The sequence below is a fragment of the Podarcis vaucheri genome, assembly GCF_965113315.1.
Source record: "Podarcis vaucheri genome assembly, chromosome: 7".
Classification (NCBI taxonomy): Eukaryota; Metazoa; Chordata; class Lepidosauria; order Squamata; family Lacertidae; genus Podarcis; species Podarcis vaucheri.
This window is the reverse complement of record NC_138765.1, coordinates 91,092,728-91,118,499: the sequence shown is the minus strand read 5'-3', so window position 1 is coordinate 91,118,499 and position 25,772 is coordinate 91,092,728. Positions and strand designations below refer to the sequence as shown.

General features: G+C 47.5%; 2 protein-coding genes across 4 annotated transcripts in view; both read right to left on the bottom strand.

Moving 5' to 3' along the window:
• Positions 1–24,076, bottom strand: part of KCNIP3 (potassium voltage-gated channel interacting protein 3) — a 115,012-nt gene extending 90,936 nt beyond the window's left edge. The window contains exons 1-2 of one of the 3 annotated variants that reach the window (XM_082230444.1): positions 13,091–13,104; positions 13,001–13,033 (exon numbers count right to left, since the gene is read on the bottom strand). In XM_082230444.1, coding sequence (XP_082086570.1) covers positions 13,001–13,006 — 6 coding nt within the window. In that variant the 5' untranslated portion in view covers positions 13,007–13,033; positions 13,091–13,104. Of the gene's footprint in view, positions 1–13,000; positions 13,167–23,735 lie in introns of those variants that run through there. The other 2 variants (XM_082230442.1, XM_082230443.1) reach the window with 2 other exon arrangements.
• Positions 1–25,772, bottom strand: part of NEURL3 (neuralized E3 ubiquitin protein ligase 3) — a 215,137-nt gene that overhangs the window by 28,923 nt on the left and 160,442 nt on the right. The gene's annotated exons all lie outside the window — the stretch shown is intronic.

Below are 25,772 nucleotides of genomic sequence, written 5' to 3'. Positions count from 1 at the left end.
TAATAAATTGGTAAAACACAGGGTACACCCTGCCTTTCACACTACTCACAAATTGAGACTGGATTTGTATATTCAGCCCCGAAAAATGGAAGATTCCAAGAGGCATCACAAGACTGAACTGGTCTACCAGGCACTTCCAGACCATTGCTATTTTCAGGTGTGATTCAGTTAGGTAAAGGTAAAGCAAATTCAGGTGACACTATTAAGTTGGTATTGGAATTAAGTCTCAGGTGGCAACACATACACACACCAAACTTTTTGCCATAAAGAAGGTGATGAGGAAAATGCACTGGAAAGTGTAGGTTAACACTGCCTTGATGCAACTCTGTATAACTGCTCCCAAAATACCAGAATGAATGCTCAATAAAAGATCAATGTCTTCTATGTTTCCCTCAAATTTTGTGCAAAACAAGTGCTCAGTAAACAGGGTGCCTGGAAGCAGCCTATGACTGGCAGGGCGCAGGGGATGGCCAGGAGAAGAGGGGAATATGAAGTAGCTGAAGTAAGAGACTGTAAGCTTCTTGTGGAACTCTTCAAGGTGCTCACAGAGTTCTGGCTGAAAAACCCTGCATTAAATTAACAATCAGGGGACTCTTCATAGAGATCCAATTCTGACAGGTCAACTTGGTTTTTGCATAGTTCATCTTAACTTGCAAGGGAGAAGAAGGTCTGGCAAGTGTTAGAATCATAGAATCATTGAATTGTAGAGTTGGAAGGGACCCTGAGGGTCATCTAGTCCAACCCCCTGCAGTGCAGGAATCTCAGCTCATGGATCCCTGACAGATGGCCATCCAACCGCTGCTTAAAAACCTCCAAGGCAGGAAAGTCCACAACCTTCCAAAGGAATCTGTTCCGCTGTTGAACAGCTCTTACTGTCAGAAAGTTCTTCCTGATGTTGAGTCAAAATCTCCTTTCTTGTAACTTGAAGCCATTGCCTCAAGTCCTCCTCTCCAGAGCAGGAGAAAACAAGCATGCTCCCTCTTCCATGTGACAGCCCTTGGGATATTTGAAGATCTGTTGATTTGGCAGCTCAGCTCTTGCAAACCTTATCTAGCTGATCTGACTTGCTAATACAGTACAATTGTTTCAGAAATGCATCAATAACATAAAACCAAAGAAAACTAAAGAAGAGGCAGTAGCCTCAAAAACCAGTTAGCTGATCTAGTATCAGGCATTACCAGCTTAAAAAGCAGCTAGGTCATTCATTGTCTCAACTCAGATCAAAACTGGTTTCAGGAAAAACGCATCAAACCACAATATTTCATTTAATATAAAAAAAAAGTTTCGTTCTAGATGATCTGTTTATTGCGTGTTTATCTTGATTTGTTAGCATAAAGGTGCCACCCACACTTAATGCACATGGCTACCCCAAACAATCCTGGAAACCATAGTTTACCCTTTACAGAGCTACCTTTAACAAACTACAGTTCCCATGATTCTTTGGAAAAAGCAGCGTGTTTTTTTAATGTGTTCTTAAAGTATGGTGTGGGTGACCAAAGTTTGTGGGGAGGTTAGATATTGGTGACTGAAGCATTCGTTCTGATCTGTTTGTGGGGAGGTTAGACAATGTTGCATCAAGTAATTGCTGTTCCAGACTTCCTGGTACATCTTTCTTACTGAAAATTGTTTGATTCAGGAGAGAAGTGGTTTGTTGCACAAGAGCTCCAGATCAACTTTAATTGTGCAACCTGAATTATGCCAACATGTGATTAAATTGTAACCGAAAATATCAACAGCCTGGAAGTGCCCCAAGAAGGTGAAATCCTGTAGAGCGAGTGAAAGTCTGGCCAAGCGGAAATGAATTCAAGCTCCTGGGATCTTTTCCTGCAGTTAGCTGTTCAAGTTTCTTGTTTCTTCCAGCCAAGCTGATTTCTCCCTCCCACCTACCCAGTTTTGTGTCTGGGCATGTGACTGAATCTGCCACCTTTCCTTTCTGGGACCAACAATGGCCGACTTCCTCATCTCTGACGTTTGCATGGCTATAGAAGGGTTTGGCTTCTTGGATGATGGTCTCCGCTTCCTTGAGGAAGGACTTTTGGCAAAAGATGGGCTGCACCACACAGCAGTTGGCAAGAATGTGTTTGCTAAGCGTCTCAAGAACCTGATCAGGAGAGCTTTAAACTAGATCTTGAAGGGGAGAGTGACAACTTTACAAACGACAGAAGAACAGCTGATACTGGGGGTAACAGCCTCATTGACGCACAGGAAACTGAAGTGGTGCTCCAGAAAGCTGCTAAAGGGCAAGAAACTACAAGAAGGAAGCAGCTGGAGGGAATGACCCATGGTTTAAGTTGTCTCTACACAAATACGCAGTGTATAGGAAACAAGCAAGACAAATTGGAGCTTTTAACACAGGATGGCAAATATTACCTGATAGGCTTTACCTGGTGGGATTTGACTCATGACTGGAATGTAGGAATTGAGGGATATAACCTATTTAAAAGGAATAGACCAAACAGGAAGGGAGGAGGAGTAGCACTATATGTAAAGGATGTGCAGAAATCCATGACCTGGAGCATGGAAAGCATGGAAAGCTGAGTGAATGGGTAAAAACTGTTGAAGAAATAAACAACAGTAACCTTACTGTGAGGGTCTGCTATAGACTGCTTGGCAATCTGCCTTCCTAGGGCCTTTTGTGGATCAGGGGAATGCTGTGGACATAGTGTATCTTGAGTTCAGTAAAGCTTTTGACAAAGTCCCCCATAATATTCCCGTGAGGAAGCTGGTAAAATGTGGGTTGAATAAGGTAACTTTTAGGTGGATTTGTAGCTGGTTGACTGACCGAATCCAAAGAGTATTCATTAATGGTTCTTCATCATCCTGGGGGAAAGTGACAAGTAGGGTACATCAACAGAAGTGTAGTGTCCAGATTAGTACCACTCTATTCTGCCTTGGTCAGACCACACCCAGAATACTGTGTCCAATTTTGGGCACCACAATTTAAGGAGGATGTTGACAGGCTGGAAGGTGAGCAGATGAGGGTGACCTGGATGATCCAGGGTCTGGAAACCAAGCCTGATGAGGAACACCTGAAGGAGCTGGGCATGTTTAGCCTGGGGAAAAGGAGACTGCGAAGAGATATGATAGCCATCTTCAAATATTCAAGGGCTGTCACATGGAAGATGGAGCAAGCTTGTTTCTCCTGTTCTGGAGGAGAGGACCTGAACCAATGGCTTCAAGTGATAAGAAAGGAGATTCCAATTAAACATCAGGAATAACTTTCTGACAGTAAGAGCTGCTCAACAGTGGAACGGTCTCCCTCGGGAGGTTGTAGACTCCTTTCTTGGAGGTTTTTAAGCGGAGATTGAATGGCCATCTGTCAGCTGAGATTCATGCATTGCAGGGGGTTGGACTAGATGACCCTTGGTGTCCCTTCCACCTCTACAATTCTTTGATTCTATTATCATTGCTTGCATGCAAGTGGTTAATGCACCTCTGCAGTCAAGCTAACTTTCTGAGCCTCTCTTGAGATACTCCATAAATTGGCCCTTTTCCTCAACAACATTCCAAACAAAGGACAGGTTTGGCTTGGCTTCTGTTCTGCTAAGGTGACTACTCTGCCAAAGGGCAGCAAATCCTCACCACACCCTGTTGCAAGCTAGCTACTGTAGATGCTTCCCTCCCCTCATGCACACCTTGTTTAAAAATAGGCCACGGTGCTGCTGCCGATGTGTTCTGGATTCTAGCCTGCCTGGCTGCAGAGACACAGCGGATGATTCAACCCTCTGAAGTGGTTTTGTGTTCAGCTAAAGCATCTTTAATAGCTGGAGAGCAAGCCTAGCTTTCGGAGAAGTGGGGGAAGCTGTGCATCGTTTTCTGAAAAGCACTTTTAACATGTAGATGCCATTTTAGGTCTGGCTGATGTTACCTCCTTTAAATTCAGGTTCCATGTTTCCACTCCAGTTAGCTCATTTTTGCTTCTGGATTTTGCCTCCGGGTCACAGGGACACAGGCAGCTGTATTATTTCAACAAATCTTTTCAGACTATGACTTGCATTAAAACATTTACTCATTTACTGAACTTCTTAAATTAGGTTGTAACTTAGGTCTTAAGGGGTCATAATGCTTGGTGACAGTCAGCTCTCCAAGGCAGCCAGTTAACATTTGTTATCAAGAGCAGGAAACCCTTTAATCCCCTCTCTCACCCCCGGAAATGTAAAACTTGATGTAATGTAAACCTTTGCCAACCTGATGTCCTCCAGATGTTTTGAACTACAACTCCCATCAGCCCCAGCCTGCACATTGTAGTCCAAGACAATTGGCAGTCACCAAGTTGGTTCAGGCTGTCTTCTTGGCATGTTATGCAAAAAAGCCCTCTGGGCACGGTTTGATGTTTCTATGCCAACAAAATATATTCAATGTAGGTTTTAGCAGAAACAATGGATCATCCTACATTCCTTCTTAAAACAGGAAGACATAAGGGGAAAAATGATTTGAGATTGGTGAGAACAACAAAGTGCAGTACAGTAGTATCTTGGTTATCAAACGTAATCCGTTCCGGAAGACTGTTCGACTTCTGAAATGTTTGAAAATCGAGGCGCAAAGGTGTGGCTGCAACTGAAAACTGAAAAACACGCAGCGGAACCCGTTCAACTTCTGGTGCGCGTTCAAAAACGGAAGAAATTACTTCCAGTTTTTCGGCATCTGGAAACCGAAACATTCAGAACATAGACCAGCAAATGTTTGTCCAACTGCAGATGACAATGAACTAAGAAGTACATATAACTGACTAGGTAAACAGGTCATTATATTCTATCTATCTTTTTGCTGGATCCTTCTCTCTGTATTCATCAATAATTCAGACAAGCGTCTCCCCCTTTTGTTTTCGGCATTCGCAGGTTGTTCATTATTTATTGGTGTTGGCCTTGTTGCCACCAGCTGGCACACCTGTTTCAAAAGCCAGCGGCACAGGAAGATCAAGCCGCTCTTTGAAGGAGGCCCATTCCGCAAAGAGCCACAGAGACTCAACAATCCCAAAAAAGGTTGTCACAAGACAGTATTTGGTCATGAGTGGCAGTCAGGGACCATAGCCAGCCTTAGAGTTCAGGGGGCAGGGCACCATAAAGGGGGGGGGGTAGTTCATCCCTATGTACATATTTATGTTTTACTTGTATTCATTAAGGCTATAATTAATGATGAGAATGGCCATCATTATTACTGTTACCTGCAGAGGCATTGCAGCAGAGCTAGGCCAAGTTGCCAGAGCAAATCATTCTCCTACTTCCTCTCCTATTCTTCACTTCCTTGTCTTCATCCTTCCATCTACCCAGCCTCTGGCTGCCTTTCCTGTCCCCTCCCTTTTCTCTTCCTCATCCTCCCTCAGCTCCATTCATTTTCTTGTTCCCTCCATCCTGCTCCACCTCATCCTTCCTTTTTATATTTCACTACATTTTTTTTTGCTCCCCACCCTACATTTATTCACTTCTCTTCCATTTCTCCCTTTCCCCACTTCTCTCCAGCCACTGTCCCTTCTCTCTGTGTTCCAGATCCTCCAACCAGCAAAACAAGTGCTTTACTCTCCTCTCCCACCTCCCCAATAAGTATGTGTATTTACACAATTTTAAATTGGTGGGAGTATTAGTGCAAAGGAAGTCTGTTCTAGAGGGTTCTAACTAGGTGTTTGTTACCTGGCCTGAAATGCCCAGTGTTCCTTCATCCAACTGCTACCTTTGATAGCATGAGGAGCAGGGAAGTAATTCACAAGTCATGAGCCAGGAAAAATCAACCAATCAAGGCAGGGCTTCAGGGAGCTCTGAAGTCCCACTCAGCCAGGAGTCTGCACTCAGCGGCTCAGTGTGAATCATTGTTCAGGGCTTATCTCCTTCTAATCAGCCTCTGTGAGAGTCAGACAGGGATACCAATTCCCTCCCTGCATTGAGGAACAGTTGAAGGAGCTGGGTATGTTTAGCCTAGAAAAGAGAAGATTAAGAGGAAATATGATAGCCATCTTCAAATATTCAAGGGCTGTCACCTGAAACACGGAGCAAGCTTGTTTTTTCTTGTTCTGGAGGGGAGGTTTCAAGTCACAAGAAAGGAGATTTTGACTAAACATCAGGAATAACTTTCTGGCAGTAAGAGCTGTTCAAGAGTGGAATGGTCTCCCTCGGGAGGCTGTGGACTCTCCTTCCTTGGAGGTTTTTAAGCAGAGGTTGGATGGCCGTCTGGCATGGATGCCTTAGTTGAGATTCCTGCATTGCAGGGGGCTGGACTGGATGACCCTGGGTCACTTCCAACTCTATGATTCTATGTGTAAACTCTAAACAAATCCATAGTGGAGTCCCTAAGACTGTTGGATAGCATCCTGTAGGCCTCCTTCCAGCAATTCCTGCAGCCAAGCTGGTGTCAAATGTATTGCTCTGTTTTCATTTGGACTCCATCAGCAAGGGCGAGAGGAGGATACTGTCGTCTGGGCAGCCCAGGACCTCCAGACACAAGGCCCAGGACTGCACCCACTTTGGTGCTGGTAACACAGCGGTTTAACTTCACCTCTGGAGGCGCACTCCATTGTCTCTCAAGACAGACAGATGCTAACAACAACTGCTGCTGGGTGTTTGCACACATGAGGCTTAATACGTGTTTGATGCCTCTTTCACGCACGGTGCTTGTTGATCATCCTGAATAAGAACCTAGGAAGCTGCCTTATACCAAGTCAGGCCATTGGCCCATCTAACTCAGTATGATCTACACTGACTGGCAGTGGCTCTTCAGAGTTGCAGGCAGGGAAAACTGCCAGCCCCACCTGGAGACGGCAGGGATTGAAACTGGACCTTCTGCTTGTTGTGGGAACAGGCATTCTGGACCAGTGTAAGCTTTTATGGGCTTGCTTTCAAGCCAATCTAAGCAAAAAACACTCCATCCCTCCTGTTGGTGCAAATGCATCTCCAGCCACTGCCCTCTCAAGCTGGGAAAACTTCCATGATCTGCTGAGAGCTGGATTACCAGTTTCTAACATCTTTTATGCAAGTCTACCATATGTTCCGTGGGCAATTGTTCTCAGTTACTTTTCGGCTGCCTTGCAGTAAGAGAGAGAGGTGAATCTGTCCTTTTCAGTTTCTCTCGGTTTCTAATTTTCCCCATCTTAAATTCAGTTCTCCACATTTCTATATCAATTTGTATTAGTTATCATGAAATTCATTAGCATTTTAGTGCAAATTTATCCTAAAGCCTTAGTTTTTACATGCAATTTCCCCTAATATGTTTTCCCTAAAATAATGTGTTTTTATCTGCTATTTTCATTAGTATATGCATTTATATGCACACCTTCCCCTAGTACATGCATTTTTGCATACATTTCTTGGCTGGGAGAACTGCTCTGCAAAAATCAGATAAGTGTGAATTTTGAAGGTTGATTTGTATATTGTTTCAGGAAGTGCAAATTAGGTAGGTTCACATTTAAATGCAAACTCACCCCCCCCCCGTATTATAATTGCAATTGACATAAAAATGGGGGGAGGGAGAGAGGTCATTCCCAATTTTCAGCTTTGTGCTTTTGTTTAGTGCAAAAAGCAGTAAGAGGAAGCAAACTCTTGAACCAGTGAATCCGTGGTCTTTCTCTGGGTCATCTTTTCACACTCTGAGTTGCTACCAACACAAGTGTGCACTTAACAGGCTCTACAGACAATCCAGGTTCCCTGACAAGCACATCCCTGTGACACATGCAAACATATTATTTGCTTCATTCATACTTTATGCTTTTAAACGTACACCTAAAGCAGATAATGGGTGAAGGGTCTTCATTGCTTGTCTTCTTCTGCCATGATAGTCATGTTCTGCCTGCACTGTCAGAGGCAACAAACCTCTGAACGCCAGTTGCTGGGAACTGGAAAGGTGGGGTGGGGTGGGGTGGAGTTGGGCTCAGGCCCGGCTTATGGGCTTCCCCTTGGGGCATCTAGTTGGCCGTGGAGATGGGCCCTTTGCCTGATCCAGCTGAGCTGTCTTTACAAAGTCAGTGTAGTCTTATGGGCTATTGCATTCATCCCTTGTTAACCTCCCCTCCCTTCTCCTGATGTCTTCCTCCTCATTCACCCCTTTGTGTAACTTTAGACTAGCATAAATTTAATGAAGGCAAGGACCTGTTTTACTTGTTTGCTTATGTCGTTCTATAAATAATATCCTAAAGGCTCTCAATGACCACTAGCCATGCTGGCTATGCTCTACGTCCAGGGCTGGAGGCTGGATGTCTCTGAATACCAGCTGCGGGGAATCACAAATGGGGAGAGTGCAGTTGTGCTCACATCTCTCTCTCTCTCTCTCTCTCTCTCTCTCTCTCTCATCTGTGCTGCCTGAAAGAGAGGTTGTCCCCCCCCCCTCAGCAGAAAAAAGTGGGGGTCAGTTGGCATAGCAGCTGCTTCAGCTGGCAGCTGCTCTTTGAGATAAGAAAGGCATCAGTCACTGAAGCTGGCATTGGGTTCACCCAAGAGGACTGTGTGGCATAAGAAGAAGGAGAGAAATGGAGAAGGAGATAGAGGAATGGTGGGGTCAGAGGCTAATAGGAAGCTCCGGAGTCCAATGTGGGGGGAAGCAAGAATAGTTTGAGCAAAGGGAAGGGGGAGAAATTTCAGATTTGGGGGGAGAGGCCAAGTCTCACAGCCAGACTTTCCCAACCTTGCGCCCTCCGCCTGTTTGGTACTACAACTCCCGTCAGCCCCAGTCAGTATGTAGGTTGGAGGTGGCTGATATGGGTTCTTCCGCTGCACAATGAGTGTTACAACTTCTCGTTCAAGGATGGATAACTTTTGGGCCTCCAGATGTTGCTCACAGCATTCCTGACCATTGGCCATGTAAACTGGAGCTGGTGGAAGCTGGGCTCTAAAAACATCTGGAGGGACACAGGTCCCACAACCTAGGTTCATTCTTGCAACAACCCTATGAAACATGTTGCTATTATTCAGATTTTACACATTGGGAAACAAGTCTGAAAAAGGTTGCTTGTGGTCACCCAGATAACCTGTAGCTAAAACAGTAAGAAATGATCCTTAGAACTTATGCAGCACTTTCCAAGTGTTCAAAGCACTACACGCCCATGTATCAATTTGAATAATTTTTGTAAGGAAACCCTGGATTATTATCATCCACATGTTACAGACGGTGTTGTGAGCATGTCTCTTAAAGTGAAGGATGCTTGGTCGAAGGACACAAAACAAGTCTGTGGCTGAGTTGAGATATTCAGCCTCAGACTTAGTCCTGTAATCGACCAGCTGATTCAACAAGCAGTGCAGGAATCAAGGTCTTCAAGCTCCAAGTCTTTAGCCCACCCCCCACCCCACCCCATCTCTGGATGACTTGCAGTGAGGGAGGTTGGATTCTGCTGTGGTATTTTCTTATGGATATCCAAACTTGCAAACCACTATGGCTCAACCCACTTCACTCTCTGAAGGCTTTCTCAGATATCATGATGAGCAACCACAGTGAAACAGAATCACAGAGGTTGTAGAGTTGGAAGGGACCCCAAGAGCCCTTTGTCCAACTCCCTGCAGTGCAGGAATCATGACTTGATTGGAACAGCCTCAGAAGCAAGTTCACACATGCAGGCTCTCCCCTCAAGGAGAGCACCGTGATGCACATGTGGTGAAATGGCTGTCACCGGTCAAAATGCCACAGACAGAATTGGGGGCATGGCATGTAGGTACTTCCCAGACTCGGGGCACAGGCCTATCCATTTGCCTCTGATCATGTTATGATGGTGGATGGCTCAGGTCTCAACCGTGATTTGAAGGGAGCTCAGACATCTTGTCAGCAAAGAAAACAATATGATTAAAAGTGGTGGGGAAGAGCAGGAAATCTGAGAGTGGGACCCCTGATAACAGCCCTGGATAGAAATCTTTTTCACATTCCCTTTTCAGTGAAATGAATGCAACTTATGTTATGTAAATAACATAACTTATGCAACTGACATTAAATAGTGGACAGTGAGATGAATAACATACAATTTGGGAGAAACCAAACTGCAGCAGAACAGAGACAGCACTGATTGTAACCGATACAGGTGAGAACAGCCTTCTTACAACCTTAGTCCCCAACTCCAGAATCTCCTGGGCAGACTGTTCATAGGGGCTCTTATCATGTAAAAAGATGCTCAGGCAAAAGATACTGCACAAACTAACTGGAAGAGATTTTGAGAACAAGCTAAGAGGGGAGTGAAGGTGATAAAAAAGAGGGACATACCCAGGGGTGGAATAGGGCTAGCACTGCAGCACATCCTCACTGCCAACAGTCAGCATACAGAAAATGGTCACTGAAACTGGGAGGTGGTGCAGCAATTGCTCCGAGCCCTTACTCTCAGGTGGCAACACCATGCACAGTCCATCAGACTCCGTGGAACTTACTGCTAACATGCAAGGCCTGGGCTAAATTATGCCCCAGAATGAAACCTCAACTGTCTTCCTTTACTGCCAACAGCTCTCTGGGATTTCAGGTGTGGTCTCTCCCAACCCTACCTGAAGATTACAAGGACTAAACCTGGAAACACCTGCATTCTAAACAGGTAGTCTATCTCTGAGCCATAACTCTTCCTCCAATAGGAACACAGGAAACTGCCTTATACCAAGTCAGACGATTGGCCCAGCTAGCTCAATACTGTCAACACTGTTTGGCAGCGGCTCTCTGGGGTTTCAGACAGCCCCCCTCCCCACTTCTCCCTGCCTGTGGCCACTGGAGATTGAACATAAGACCTTCTGAAGGCAAACAGGTGCTCTGCGGCTGAGCTGCAGCCAAAATAAAGGCAGCATTTTTAGAGCATCTTTTGTGTGTTCAAAGCCCCTTCAGCAACATTATCTCAGTCATTTTTACAACAACCCTGCAAGGTGAGTCAGTGACTGCAATTATCACCCCCGATTGAGGGGCAGAGGCTGAGAGCAGTGGCTTTGTAGCACACAGCTGCCTAGTGGCAGGGGTTAAGGTTAGAAGCTGCTCACACTCTTAGGCAACACCCACTTGTTGCTCACATGCTGCCTTGGCAGACTGCATGGGAGAGGGGTTAGAACTGGGGAATTAAGGTCAATGGTGATGATGATAATGTGAGGAGGAGAAAAAGTCTCCTCTGTGGAAAACAAGGAAAGACTTTGCATAACACTGGGGGGGGGGCCTGCCAAGTGACCTCAAAAAACCCAAGGAGGCCACTCTAACTTCCAGGCTTCTCTGACAGGCTCCTGTCACTCCAGGTTTGCTCCAGAGTTGCCCATTTCGCCAGCTACTTGGCAAGAAAGGGCCAGTTTTGACCTCTTCTTGTCACATTCTGAGTGGTTTCCTGTAGGGGAATAATTGTGGGAAATGCTCCATTTTAGGCACAGAAAGACCCACTTTTCCTCCCTAGGAAATATATGTGAACAGTACCCGATTCCTGCCAGCTCCTGCGCATGAGGGGGGCAGGGTGGGGAGCTAGTGTGGCATGATGGTTCGAGCGCTGGGAGACCAGGGTTCAAATCCCTGCTCAGCTATGAAGCTCACTGGGTGACCTTGGGCCAGTCTCTCTCTCTCTCTCTCTCTCTCTCTCTCTCTGCCTAACCGACTTCCCAAGGTTGTTGTGAGGATAAAATGGGGAGGAGAACCATGGGCACCACCTTGAGTTCCTTGGGAGAAAAGATTCTCTGCAGCAGGGTGCTGTCATAATGGACTCAAAATCTTTTGAGGGAAAGGCTGTAGGAGAACAGCAGAAGAACACCTGCTTTTCAGGCAAAAGGTCCTGGGTTCAACCTCTGGTTTCTCCAGGAAGAGCTGGGAATTTCTGCCACCCAGAAACCCCGGAGAGGTGCTGCCAGCCAGTGTTGGCAATTCTGAGCTGTGTCTGACTTGGTATAAGCAAGCTTCCTTGGCTCCTGTGTTCCTGTTTTTTGCTTTGCTTTTTAATTTTAATTTTCTTCTTAGAAAAGAAACGCAGATGATCTGCCTGGTCTGTCTTAATTTGGGAAAGTGGTAGGTCTGGAGAGTGGATGGAAAAGATTGGAATTAAAAGGGTAAAATGGTGAGGGGGAAAGGGCAGGGGGGAGCATGCTAGAGAAATCCCTATATGCGCTGAGTGTGCAGTGGACTTTGCAGTGCAGGCAGGAGTGGGGGAGCCTCAGCTGCCGACCCCAAAATGCCCCACTTCAACCTTCCTGGCTTTCGTTGGATCCGCGGTGGATGCAGGTCCTTAAATGAATACCAGCTGTAACAACACTTTGCAGCGTTCTCAACTGTTCAAAGCCCAAGTCCACGTGCATTATTTCAGCAATCTTTGCAACAACCCTGTAGGACAGGACAGTCCTCATATTATCAGATGGCTGCAAGAGGCCACCTTGTGAGCCAGAGACCAGATACAAACCTAGACTTGCCTAACTTATGGTCCCTTCACTTAGCAGCCAGTCCTGGAAACAGGAGCTCCTGTCATAGAGAATCATGGAATTGTAGAGTTGGGAGGGGCGCTGAGGGTCATCTATCCAACCCCCTGCAAGGCAGGAATCTCAAAACAGGTCCCCCATGCAAATTAAAACCAGACCCTGCTTAGCTTTGCAAATGTGCTAGCAGTTTTATTGCTGCACCACTGCACCCCCCTTGTTGCACCCTGGCCTGCCTTTGCAGACCCACCCGAACCTGTTCTGATGGGGGGGGGCAGACACCCCCGCCTAGAGCACTTTAAAGGGGGCGATCACAAAGCAGCAAGTTTGGAGATCGCTGAACCGGCTAAGAAGCTCCCTCGCTGCCCTTTTATTTCCTCCCTCCTCCACCCTCCTAACCTGCCTTGCAGGACTGTTGCGAGGCTGAGACGAAGCCCGACTGTGGTCTCAACATTAGAAGTGCTGAGAAGCACTTTAAAACCAGCGACAGCAACAGTTCCCAGAACCCGCTTCCTTCACCCACTTGGGGCCCCGCTTCCGGCGCCCCCAAAGGATGGGGGGGCTGCCACCCCGGGGACAAACTTTCCCTTCCGCCTCCCATCCCGAGGGGCACCCGGGCGCGTCCCCCGCCCGTCTGCCTCGGCGCCCCTCGAGGGGACCAGCCTGGCGCCCCCCCCCGACCCCCTTACCTGCATGGCGGGCTTGGCGGAGCTTCCGTGGGGAGGCGGCGGCAAGAGGACGAGGTGGCGGAGCTGGCCGTGATGTAACGCGCTGGGCACCGGCGGCGGCGGCGGCGGAGCGCGGCTCGTCCCCTCCCAAGCCGGCAGCTGAGCCGATGCCGAGCGAAAACCCGCCCGCCCGCCCGCCTGCACGTTAACTCCCTCGGCTCCTCGGCCCCGCAACGCCCCCGCCCCGGGCGAGCGGGAGGGGCGGGCAGGTGCCTCCTGGGCAGCGCCCCGCTCTCTCGCCCTCCCGCCTCTCGGGGGTTGCCAACTTCCCTTCGCCCACCCCGCTCCTGTGCCTTCTCACCGATTCCTTGAAGGAGGCCAGCGGGAGGCGATGGCGGGGCCGAGGGGTGAGGAAGGCCGCCTAAAGAGTTGGGTCCTTCCTTTGCATCTGGGTCGTAGTTGGCAGCCCCTGGCACTACCGGAGCTTCCGCTTGGTCCTTGTCACCCCCATTCTGCTGGGGGCTGCCGGAACCATTTCTCAGCCTATCTTTGCCCAACTACTTTGGTGGGAACAGGAGTTTGGATGAACTTGCAATGGATGCCGACTGATATTTCTATTTCTAATTAAATGATGTCGGAGACTGAGCTTAGTTGGACTCTGCTGGGACTCAGCCTTTTCCAGTTGCCATCAGGCAGTCACACAATGCTGAGGCTGGCAGTCCAAAACAGCTGGAAGGCACCAGCCTGGGGGAGGCAGCCCTAGAGCCTGCTTCCTCTGTCTCTCCATGTCCTGAGGATCTTCACACCAAGAGCTCAGCACAGGGAGAAGCCAACCTGCCTGTGGGTTTCAAGTGCCAGCAAAACATGCCTCAATGGCCACACGTAGCACCGGCCATCTCAGGCTTGTGTCCCAAGAAAAGGCGGCATTAGGAGTCTGACATAATGAGTATTTCCCAATGGCTGGAAATTATAACGTCTAACCATCTCTGCGTTGCAGGGGGTTGGACTAGATGACTCGGGATCCCTTCCAGCTCTACAATTCTATGATTTCAGCTGAATAAATAGCAATACAAAGCATCCATAAAACGACCTGATTGCTAAGTGGAGGACCACATACATTTGCAAAGGCATATACAGTATCTACATCCAGTACCTTCTCTGAGCCTCTTCCCCTCCTCCGCTCACTCTCATAGCCTGCTTATTTGTGGTGCCACCGCCTACTCCCTTTTCTACTGAACCCCATCCCACCAACAACACATCACCCCGTCTCTCCCTAGGATTTACACGGGACAGTTTTTGTGCTGAAAATATCTCAGCAGCTGGAAGATTTGTGAACATTTTGTGCTGCTCCAGCACCTCATTCAGTGGTGAGTGAGAGCTCATTTGATTAGCTAAGGACAGAGCTCCTGCAGGCAATATCTAAGGAGGTTTCAGAGACCCACCCCAAGACCTTTTGCTGCCTGAGGCATTCCATGAATGCACAGTACTTAACTGGACCAGGAGCTGCATCTTTCTTCCACGTGGAGATGGGATCGCACCCTCCAATGCACCTGGGAGCATCGTAAACTGGGAGGCACATCCTAGCTCAGTCCTGCAACAAAAGAAAATGGCCAGGGGGTTCTGGAGGGAGAATGAGCTGCTGCCCACTCCTTCCCTTGGGCCAATAGCCCACCCAGTCCAGCATTCTCACAGTGGCCAACCAGCTGCCTGGAGGAAACGTGTGAGCAGGGCCCTCCCCTCCTGTGGTTTGCAGCAACTGGTAGGGCTGGCCCTGCTGGAGCTTGTGTTGTGTAGCAAAGTCCCCTTCCCCTTTGGGTAAATTTGTGTAACTTGGGAGATATAGTACAAAAAACAAAACTAAAGCCCCCAGTACTATTGCTCCGCAAAACTACACATTCTGTGTTTTATTTGATACCCTATTCACCTCTCTACAGCCATAAACGCAGCCAAAGGCAAGTCAGAGCTAGTTTGACTTCGTTAATAGATATATAGGAAAACAGACCCCAATCAATACACGGTATTCTCATTCCACGTTGCTCTCGTGCATTGCACACATCCACTCTCTCCGATATGCACTGAGTGCTCATAAATAGCTCAGCCCTCCCTCCACCCCATTCAATCAAAGAATCATGTCTAATCCTGGAGAAAACCATCATTAGCTGTGGGAAGTGTAGTCCATACTTAGCCAAAATGTAAGATATGCCTCAAGGCTGTCCCATGTGTTTTCTTGCTGGTTTCTTTTTTTATAGACTTATTTCGGAAGAAGGAGCTGGGTCCAACTGAGGAACCAAACTGTCAAACCATTAACATTACAAAGTGCCATCAAAGTCGCTTTGCTCCAAGGAGTGATGTGCCTGTCCCTCTTGTTTGCTTCGTCTCAGCCTTCCGCTTTCTGAGCTGAGCTGAGATTATGTTTTTCATATCTACCAGCATTTGACAGAGGTTGAGAAAAGGTACAGCTATTTTAGATGATGTAAACAAAGGGATCCAGCATGGGCTTGATCTTAAGATGTAGGAAGCTGAGATTAAGGAACAGTGAGTGTGCAGCACATAAACCACACACACACACACACACACACACACAGTTCCATCAGATACATTCTGGGATGTTAACCTCATTCCCCTACAGTCTCCTGGGAATATACATATTCACATTTAGACATATAACATCATCAGGACATGTGATGCAGGAGATCTCTCCTGCTCCTAAAAAATAGCATTAATAGCTGATGATATCTGGTGAGGGGTTCCAAAAAGAAAACCCCCAATGGATTTTGTTGTGGGGAGGGGACAGACTTTCTGGAAACTGCACCCCAGCTCTATGTCAGATTAGGAGGTCAGGATGGAGCCTGCTGGGATAAAGTCGGAGCCTAGTGGCACCTGGGCAGAGCTGGAGGATAACACCCAGGGGGTGAGGGCAGGCTGTCTCTGCCTAGTGCCTTGGGAATGGTGCTTGGAGAACATTTAAGGGCCGCAGCTAAGAGCAAAACTCAAGCCAAGTTCAAGTGGTGCAGGGAGTTAGAGCTTGGTGCCATCCACATATTGGTGACACCTCAGTCCAAATCTCCTTAAGACAGCTCCCAACAGCTTCAATTAGATCTCAAAGAGCCTGGGAGAGAAGACTGAGCCTTGTGGGATCCTGCAAGTCAATCCCCAGAGGAGTGAGCAGGAACAGCATCTGGTGGTAGGATCGGAACCACTACTACCAGACAGGGCCTTCAACACACAATCCCTGAAGGTGGCCCAGGAGGATACTACGGTCAATGGCATCAGAAGCTATAGAGGTATCATGGTTTATTTACATGGCTGCCCTCCTTCTCTCCTGATAAGGGTCATCAATCATGGTGACAGAGGCAGTTTCAGTCCCAAATCCAGGCCTGAAGCTGGATTAAAATGGGTCCAGATACAGTGGTACCTCGGGTTAAGAATTTAATTCGTTCTGGAGGTCCGTTCTTAATCTGAAACTGTTCTTAACCTAAGATACCATTTCAGCTAATGGGGCCTCCCGCTGCTGCTGCAAGATTTCTGTTCTCATCTGAAGCAAAGTTCTTAACCCAAGGTACTATTTCTGGGTTAGCGGAGTCTGTAACCTGAAGCGTTTGTAGCCCGAGGTACCACTGCACTCTGTTTTGTCCAAGCATGTCTGAAGTTGTACCTACCCACATCTTGAGTACTTTGCCCCCAAAGGGAATATCTGCAACTGAGCTATAGTTATAGTGTAAACTTCTGGCTCCAGGGAGGCCCTCTTAAGAAGGAAGCACAACACAGCCTCCTTTGAGGCTTTGCTTTGGCACTTCCCTCTCCTGCAACAAGGCATTCAGCAGTCCCTGAAACTACTCAGTCAATCCCCTGCCTAACTTTTATCAAGCAAGAAGGACAAGAACTGAGAAAACAGGGCAGTCTGCACCCCAATATTGAATTTGAAAACTCAGCACAGACACCAGGAAGGATAGTTCCACATTAAAAGTTCCCCCTTGATTGACAGTGAGATCAAATACATCTGAGGGTGCATTCAGGCAGTGATGCAACATGCTCTGTTGTGAGGCCAACATTTGGCACCCCACCTCTCACCTTCCATTCTAAGTCATTGTTGCAGGATTCTCATCCTGGTACCTCCTGTTTGGTCCTCCATAATCAGAAAGGGCAATTCTGTTCACCCCTGGAGCAGGAGAGATTGTCAAACCATGCAGAACAGGAGCATAGTGGGAAATTTCCAAAGCCCAGGTGCTCTTTCTTCATGGCAACCCCCAGAGCCACACACCTTCTAAGACTATGCAACAAAAATGAATTTTGACCAATGCAGACATTGCAACATCAATACAAAGCCAGATCTTCTCTCACTTCCTGCCTCCCAAGTTATGTAACATCCAGCCCGATGAAGAGCTCTTGGTGGCTCAAAAGCTTGCTGCATTTATGTGACATGACATTTCGTCATAATGAAGGAACTTCAACTAACAGAATCCGCCTCTTCCTCTGTTGAGCTCATTTATTTGGTGGGTCTCTCCCTGAGCAAAGTTTATTTATTTGGCATGCAGGGAACTGGCAAACAGCCCCCCAGGAGATGATGTCACTGTTCCCTGCTGTGAAATAAGTAGTGCCACGTCATCCCTGCTCCACTGATGTGGAAGTTCTATAGCTGCACTTTTTCCTTCCAGAAGGAATGTTAGGATGGTCTGTTTGACACTTACAGACAATGGCACTGGTAGCTGTACCATTTCCTACACACAAATGGCTCATTCATAAGAATACAACCCTGCTTAACATTTTTACTGCACTTTAGAATGTTCCAGGCAATATGAGGAAACTAATACCGACCTATTAGTTTTTTATTCTATTAGTAATTTGCAGAGCTGCTCTAAAGGTTCCTCTGGGATGAGAACCGCAGACCTAGGGGTCTAAATGTGCCCTTCAAGACCTCTTTATCAGACTCTCCTCTCCAGCCCCTCTTCACGGGTGTTTTTGCCTGGCTGGAATGTGCCCTTGAACCCTGACAATGCTTCTTGCATGACTGGGTGGAGGATGGAGAGTGATGCGTGAGTGTGAAGAAACTAACTTTGCAAGTGTGCAAAGGCAGAATTCACACTTACTGCTCTGCCTGTTTTTGCCTCTGGCACTGCCCACCCCATCATGTGGCCCCTGCAAGGTTGCTGAGAAGTGAACGTGGCCCTTGGCCTGAAAAAGGCTCTCCACCCTTCATGAGAGGGGCAGAGAGAGAAAGATTCTTCGGCTGTTTTCTCCATGCCATTCATAAGTGTCTAAATCTCCATCCTGTGGCTGCTCCCCCAAAGAAACGCATTGCACTTTCCTCATACAGAAGGTTGTCCCTACAAAAGCAGGCATAGACTCCTCCTTTTCGAAGGGGAAACTTACAAAATCACTATGAATAGACAATTTGTATCTGGCAGCCTTATCACATTTATTTGGACTCTGGGATCTAATTATAATTGCAACGCAACTCCTTCTCTCTCTCTCTCTCTCTCTCTCTCTCTCATTCTCCATCAGCCAGAAGCAGCTGTCTGATTTGCTGGTGGAGATGGAAATCTCTGTGCAGAATGAATTCCCAGTCAGTGTTCCAGCAGCAGAGGAACACTTTTATTTCGGTGCTGAATAAAGAGAGATAATTTAGGGGGCATTACTTTCACCTCTGGCTTGCTCTCCAAACTTTCACTAAAAGGACCCCTCCATACCAGCAATATTTCCTTATTCAGAAATAACATTAGTTCACCAGCCAACTGTCCTCCAGTGGTTTTGGGTTCCAACTTGCATCAGCCCCAACCAGTGCTGGATTATCCAGTAAGCAGACTAAACATATGCTCATGGCACCAGCAAATAAGTGTCAGCGTTTTTTCAAAAATATCAACATTTGAATAAAATGTCAAAGTAGTATTCATGGTGGGAAGAAGCAGAACTTTGTTAGACTTCCTTCCTTTCCTACTCAGGTTAGCAGGGAGGATTGGACCCTACTCTGCCCTTAAGCTTCCATTGGGCTCTCCCTGCTCCTTAGCTCACCCAAATGCCAGAATCTTTCCAGTCCAAAAGACATACACTTTTGTTCACATAATCAGTAGAGTGTACTGTAATCCACAAAAACATATGCCACAATAAACTGGTTATTCTTTAATGGGTTGCAGGACTCTCTTTGCTGCAATTGACTAATACAGGTACCCTCCTGGAAATGGGTCCAGCCCCAAAATTAGCTACTCTAATAGCTTTCAACAACCTGGTCTCTCCAGATGTTTTGGACTCCCAACTCCCATCATCAGCCCCACCAGGGGCTGATGGGAGATGTACTGCAAAGCAACATATGTAGGGTACCAGGATGGAACAGGCTGCCCTATACAGGTGACTTCCTGCTTCCACAGGGGTTACATTCCCAGGTACCACACATATATGTGAAATCGCGTATAGTAGGAGCACCACTGGGTTCAATGGTGGGTGGGACTGGAAAAAATATATATTCCTGGATACACCCCTCATTATTATTACTGTTATGCTAAGTGCATAAAGCTGAACATGCACTAGTAGAACACATGTAATTTGGAGGGTGCCTGTAATGACCACAGCTGACCTCAACAAATCTGTTGATTTTGAACTCTGTCGTCATTTTCTTTATAGGAATTAAGAGCCAATCTAAATCCAGATGTCTAACCAAATGTATAGCGGTCCATGGTTGAAGTCGTGTTAATATTTCTGAAGCAGGGTCCCTGTCTCCCTCATCCTAGAACTCCCAATCAGTATGAAATAGGAACTTTGCACTGCCTCCCTTTGTGCTGGTTGGAGCCCATCAGAGTGAAAAGATGTGTGATTCCTGTATTGCAGAGGGTTGGACTAGATGGCCCTTGGGGTCCCTTATAACTCTACAATCGTTTGATTCTATGAGGTGAGTCAGCCTCTGAGGGTTGGTTTCACTGGAGAAAGCACACAGGAAGAACACCAAGAAGTTGTTCTGTAGTGAAGTGAAGCAAAGTGAAGCATTTAGGAGATCTGAAATCACAAGGCGCTTCCGTTTCAAGAGACTGGTGTGCAAGTTCTGTTACACACATTGGAGCATCAATTTATGTCGCTCTGAAATAAGATATTGGAGCACTCCAAATCACTACCCATTTGTAAGACCCAGAAAACAGTAAATCTAGCTGAAAGGCAATACAGGAAGATCTGCACTGATTGTTGCAGTGTAATTATAATTATTATATAATTATATTGTATAATATTAGAAGGTTGCATAATCTTAGAAGGCTGGGCCTTCGCATGGCTGTGAGGGGATGGGGCTGTGCCCAGCATGAAGGGGACGCCCCTCTCCCTCCACACCCACACACCCGCACTTCTGAATTTGCTACCTCACTACTATGTTTAACCAGCTGGAGAGATAAAATGATGTGGCGTTTTTTATTTGAATGGCACGGGGTGAGGAAGTTTCTTTGAATTTCAAAGCCCTACTTTCTCTCTTTTTCTCTTTAATATGAAAATCTCAGTGCTTACAGTTTGACAGGTGTTACGTTTTCAGCTAAACTATTTTTGTCTCTCTTTGCTGGCCCAGCCCGATGCCTGATTTGTTCTCCTCCTCATCTTCAAGTGTGCATCTTTTTCCTGACAACTTTTGAACTGCTTTAGTTTTGTGATAATGATAACAATTCAGCACAGCATGTGAGTACATGTGATCACTGAGCACGTGAGGAGTCCCATCACACTCGGTTTACTTGAGGAATGTGGTTGTGCTGCAGAAGACCAGTTTTCCCTCGCAGGAACAAGGCCTCTCACACAACCAGAACAGGGCAGATGGTATCACAAATGGTCTCAGATGGCTGCACCAACCCAAAGAGAGGCACATTTGCCACACTTCTGTTCTCATATCAAAGATAAATTACCAAGCCCCTTCACCTTTCTCTCCCACCCCCACCCCCAGAACTGCACATCGCTAAAGTAAATGTACTGCCTTGTACTCAGGGCAAATCCACACCAGGCATTTAAACATCAAACAACCATTCAAATAAAAATTCAATACATTCAGTGCACATTTAAAGCACGGGGCTTTTCCCAAACATTTCTGGGAGCTGTAGTTTGTTAAAGGTGCTGGGAATTGTAGCTCTGTGAGAGGAAGACCAGTGTCTTTGGAGGAAGTTGTGTTTTATTGTTGCTATTGATTGATTGATTGATTGATTGATTATTGATTTATTAGTTGTTCTTTTGCCACAGCAAACAAGCACATAAATTAAAAGCAGCATTTAAAAATCAATAAGAAAAATGTGTGTCAAGTGTGTTTTCAATGTATGGTGTGGATCTGCCTTCAGATTCTTGGGCAGGTTATATGGCTTCTGTGAAATGGGCACTATGCTGCAGCAAAACAAGGTGGAGGGAAAGGATTGGCTATGAGTTTAAAACTCAGATCACAACCCTGCCTTCCACTCCGTTTCTTGAGCAAGTAACTCAGCCTTCTGTGAAGTGACCAATCATTATTCAACTACTGGTCTGGTGAGCTGTGTTTCATATGTGAAAGAAAAATGAAATCTGAAAAAGCTTGGAAGCACCTTCCCACATAGTCATTTTCTGGTGGTGCCCCTGACCCTTTGTCTAAGTTCTAGGGGTGCCCATGGGCCCCAAAGGTGGTGGGACTCTGTTCTTTCAGTTGTGTGCTATATGCATTTACTCTGCAATAATGGCAGCTCACGGCTTTCCTGGGGGGCGGTGCTTCCCTCACGCTCAGGCCTCAATCCCCATCACCTGGCCAGGCTCACTTCCCAGCATTGCAGGGAATCCCCCATAGCCTCAGGATCTCGGGGCTGGTTGCTCAAACAGGCCAATCGGTGGCCGCTCACGGAGCCTGGGCTGCCATACAGCCAGATTTATCCTGGATCTTAGGCAAGTCAAGCTCAACAACTTTCATGGTGTCCTGGTTTTTACTTTTGGAAATATGGCAACCCTAGCAGAGCCTTGGCTGCTCTGCTCTTTACCAGTTTTAAAGTCAAATTGGTGTTACTTCTTTTCATTAATGGTACATTAGCAAAACACACCAGTGTGATTATATACTATCACTGCTCAAAACGCACCTCAGCATCTGTGGTGCAGGACGTGCATCCTTACACATCCTTTAGAGCATGTTTGTTGGAGAAAAGAGGACATATCCACCCTCCACTCCGAAATATTACTTCTGGAGACCTGGCAGGAGAGGTCTGAACCTGACCATGATGTTCCAAGATGGGCACCAGACTGTCCCTGGTAAATAGGGACACAAATAGGAATGCATGATATGTGGTTCTTCATCCAATGTGAAAGGGAGGCCAAAAGATCTAACGGAAGGAGATATTGGAAGTGTAGGATTCACATCATTTAAGTATACACAATTACACTTGGACTGTCTCACACGTGCCAATACATCTCTTGATTTCTGAACAATTAACTGCTATAAACTTGAAGATAGTTCATACATGCAAGTTGATCACTGCAGCATCAAGTCACAACGGGCATGTGTGGATATGGCACCACAGATAGAACGTCCACATCACCTTAAGCCAGTGGTTTTCAACCAGTGTGCCTTGAATGGTGGTCAGGGGTGCCACAGGCAACACTGGCCTCTGTCCCTCTTTCCTTCCCTCCCTCCTCTGATGCCCTCTCATGTCTCTGCCTCCCAAAGGCTTTCACAGCTGCTTGTTGCAGCAGCCCTGGCTACAAGCTCCCCAGGCAAAAGGTGCTTCTAGGGCAGTGTGAGGAGGCACCTCTCTTTGGGGCAGGGGGGGCAGCTCAGAGACCAGGGGCGGCAGCTGTGGCTGCCCAGAGGACTCCCAAGGAGGGGGGAGAAGAGAGGAGGATGAGGGAACCCTCCACAAGGGAGGGAGAGGGGCTGCCGGCTCTGCAGGAAAGAGGTGACATAACTGGGCTCCTGAGCCCCACAGGAGTCTGCAGAAAAAGGACCCAAAAAGGTTGAAAACCTCCGTCTTAAGCAAAGTTTTCCAAAAGCTCAGTGCACGCATGCAGTGCCTGCTACTAGTCACCAGGTGTAGGAAAAATGAGTTCTAACCAAGGTACGTGTGAACTAGTCAACTATGATCACAGGAACAAGCATCATATATTATTTCACTTTTATGCACATTTTAAATTTTCCTATATACCCAGCTGCCTGCATTCACAAACACAAGGCATGCATTTGTGCAAGAAATGCACCACTTACACAACTTTATGGCTATGGCTCTATCCATATAGTCCATTTAAAGTACTCTAGTACCACTTTAACAGTGATGACTTCCCCCAAAAATTATGGGAACTGTAGTTTGCTAAGGGTTACTAAGAGTTATTAGGGGGCCCATAACATACTACAGCTCCCAGTGGTCTATACCACTGAGCCTCTTGCTGGTCTTGCTGATCGGAAGGTCAGTGGTTCAAAGTACCGCTGCAGTGGGAAGGTAAATGGCGTTTCCGTGCGCTCTGGTGCTCACAGTGTCCTGTTGTGCCAGAAGCAGTTTAGTCCTGCTGGCTACATGACCCGGAAAGCTGCCTGCGGACAAACGCCGGTTCCCTCAGCCAGAAAGTGAGATGAGCGCCGCAACCCCATAGTCACCTTTGACTGGACTTAACTGCCAGGGGTCCTTTACCTTTTTTACAGTTCCCGGTGTTCTTTTGGCGGAAGCCACTGCTGTTAAAGTGGTATGAGAGTCCTTTAAATGGAAGGTGTGGATGGGACCCATGAAACCTTAGAGGCAGAGATTTTCTTCTGAGCATCTGCCACCCCACCTGCAGGCTTCACTTTCGCGTGGCATTTACTCACCAGGTTCTCAAACATGTCCTTGCTGGAAACTTGACAGTGGTTTTCGGCCGTTTCGTGGATTCTGTCCCAATGTGGGGGTTGGTGGGAAGTGTTCTCTCTCTCTCTCTGGCCTACAAAATCCAAACAGCGCCGGCTGTTGCTCCTGCGACTTCCCTCGGAGTTGTTCCCTTGAGGCTGCTCTCGCCAGGCCTGCCTTGGCGGCTGAGCGAAGAAGAGGCGGAAAAGTGGAGCGAAGGTGGCCCTGCCAGCTGCCTTTGTCCTTGTGGAAGCATCCTCAACAAAAGAGAACACCCCTGTGCCAAGTTTACCTACTGAACCATTATTCCCACTCTCTGTTAGGCAACATGCCAGCCTAGGCTGCCAGTTTCCATAGCAACCGAACTCTCAGCGCCCCCCCTCCTCCTCCCCCTTTGCTCTCTCTTTCCTAATGCAGCCCTTGAGCTGACTACATGAACCCCGCCAAGGGGATTTAAAGGGGGCACCCCCTGTCAGTACGGAGGGGTCAGGGTCTGTGAAAGTTCTTGCTGCCTGTGTCTGTGGAAGACCTTGACCGGAAGGCCCCTGTTTTCACTTCCACACACCAAGGAAGGGAAGGAGACGGGAAGAACACAGGAGTGAGGGAATTGGGGCCAGCCAGAGGGCCAGATCCTGATCTCCCCCACACCCACCCACGGGCGCAGGCAGGGTTTTTGTTAGGGGGAGCAGGACTTTGTGGGTGAGGCAGAACCAACATGATTGGTCAGTTAGTTAAGTATGTCTATTGTTTTACTTGACCTGGGGGGCACCTGCCCCCCCCCAGCTACGCCCATGCACCCACCTGAAATTCACCTGGCACTGCAGGGACCCCAAGGGGCCCATTTTCATTTGCGCACATCATAGTTTGAAGCCTAGCTGGGTGGGACAAAGGCATGGGGAGCTGCAGGTGCAAATTCTGCTTCCAGCAGGGAGTCCCCCCTTTTCATCTGCAATGTCAGGGTACAGCAAGTGGGCATGGCTTGGGTGATGCAGCCTGGTGGGGTGAATTGGGAATCCTGGGGGGCCTACTGCAGGCTGGGGGGGCTGGGGGTTCCCCATTGCTGAGATAACAAGAGAAGCCATCTCAAAGGCACACTCGAAGTACACAGGGACACAAGGAGCTGATTTATGTTGACTGAGGGCTCGCCCACACTTCCCTTTGCCACATGCCCAGAAAGCCCTAGTCCAAGCGGTTTCCCCCTTGCCCTGCTCTTTTCCCACTCTTTAGTTCTAAATCAGAACAAACAGCAACCCACAGAAAACCCTATTGCTGTTTGCTCCAATTGAGCACTAAAGTGCAGTTTTCTATGGGGGGAAGCAGTGGGACCAGAGGAAGTGAAAATAAGTCCTGAGAGCATTGGTCCATCATGGAACCGTAGAGTTGGAGAGGAACATGAGAGTCATCTAGTATTGTCTGCACTGACTGGCAGAGTGCCAGGAAGCCAGGGGGAGCAACAGTAGGCGGAACCAGAGCAAATAGCAGTCAGAGCCATCCCCTGTAAGAAAGGAGGCACGCTGCTAGGGGCTGGCTGAGAGCAGCTTGAGGATGGTGGGGCAGTGCCCCATACGCCCCAGTGTTCTAGGCTCCACTGTCTAACTAGACATCAGACAGCAACTTTATGGGGGGGAATATACCCCCAATTCCTCTTTGTTTTGGGAAGAGGTCAGGTAGATGCCGCAGATCAGGGTTCGAGTACACACTCTACTCTGCATGCAGCTCCCAGGTTCAGTACCCCACATCTCCGATTTGGAGGAGGGAAGAGTCAGGTAGGAGGGGATGAGAAAGGCCTTGTACTGCCTGAGACCCTGGAGAGCCACTGCCAATCAGAGTAGACGATATTGACCTCAATGGACAAAATGAGGGTCGTAGTAGAAGGCAGCTTTCAATATTATAACTGGGTTGGAGTCCCAGATCCACCTCTTTGGGTCTTACCCAACACTGTGCACTTTGTCTTAGCCAAGCTGACGGGTAGCTTTCTGGACCCCACCTAGCATGTATGTTGTCATAGGTTTTCAAGCTCT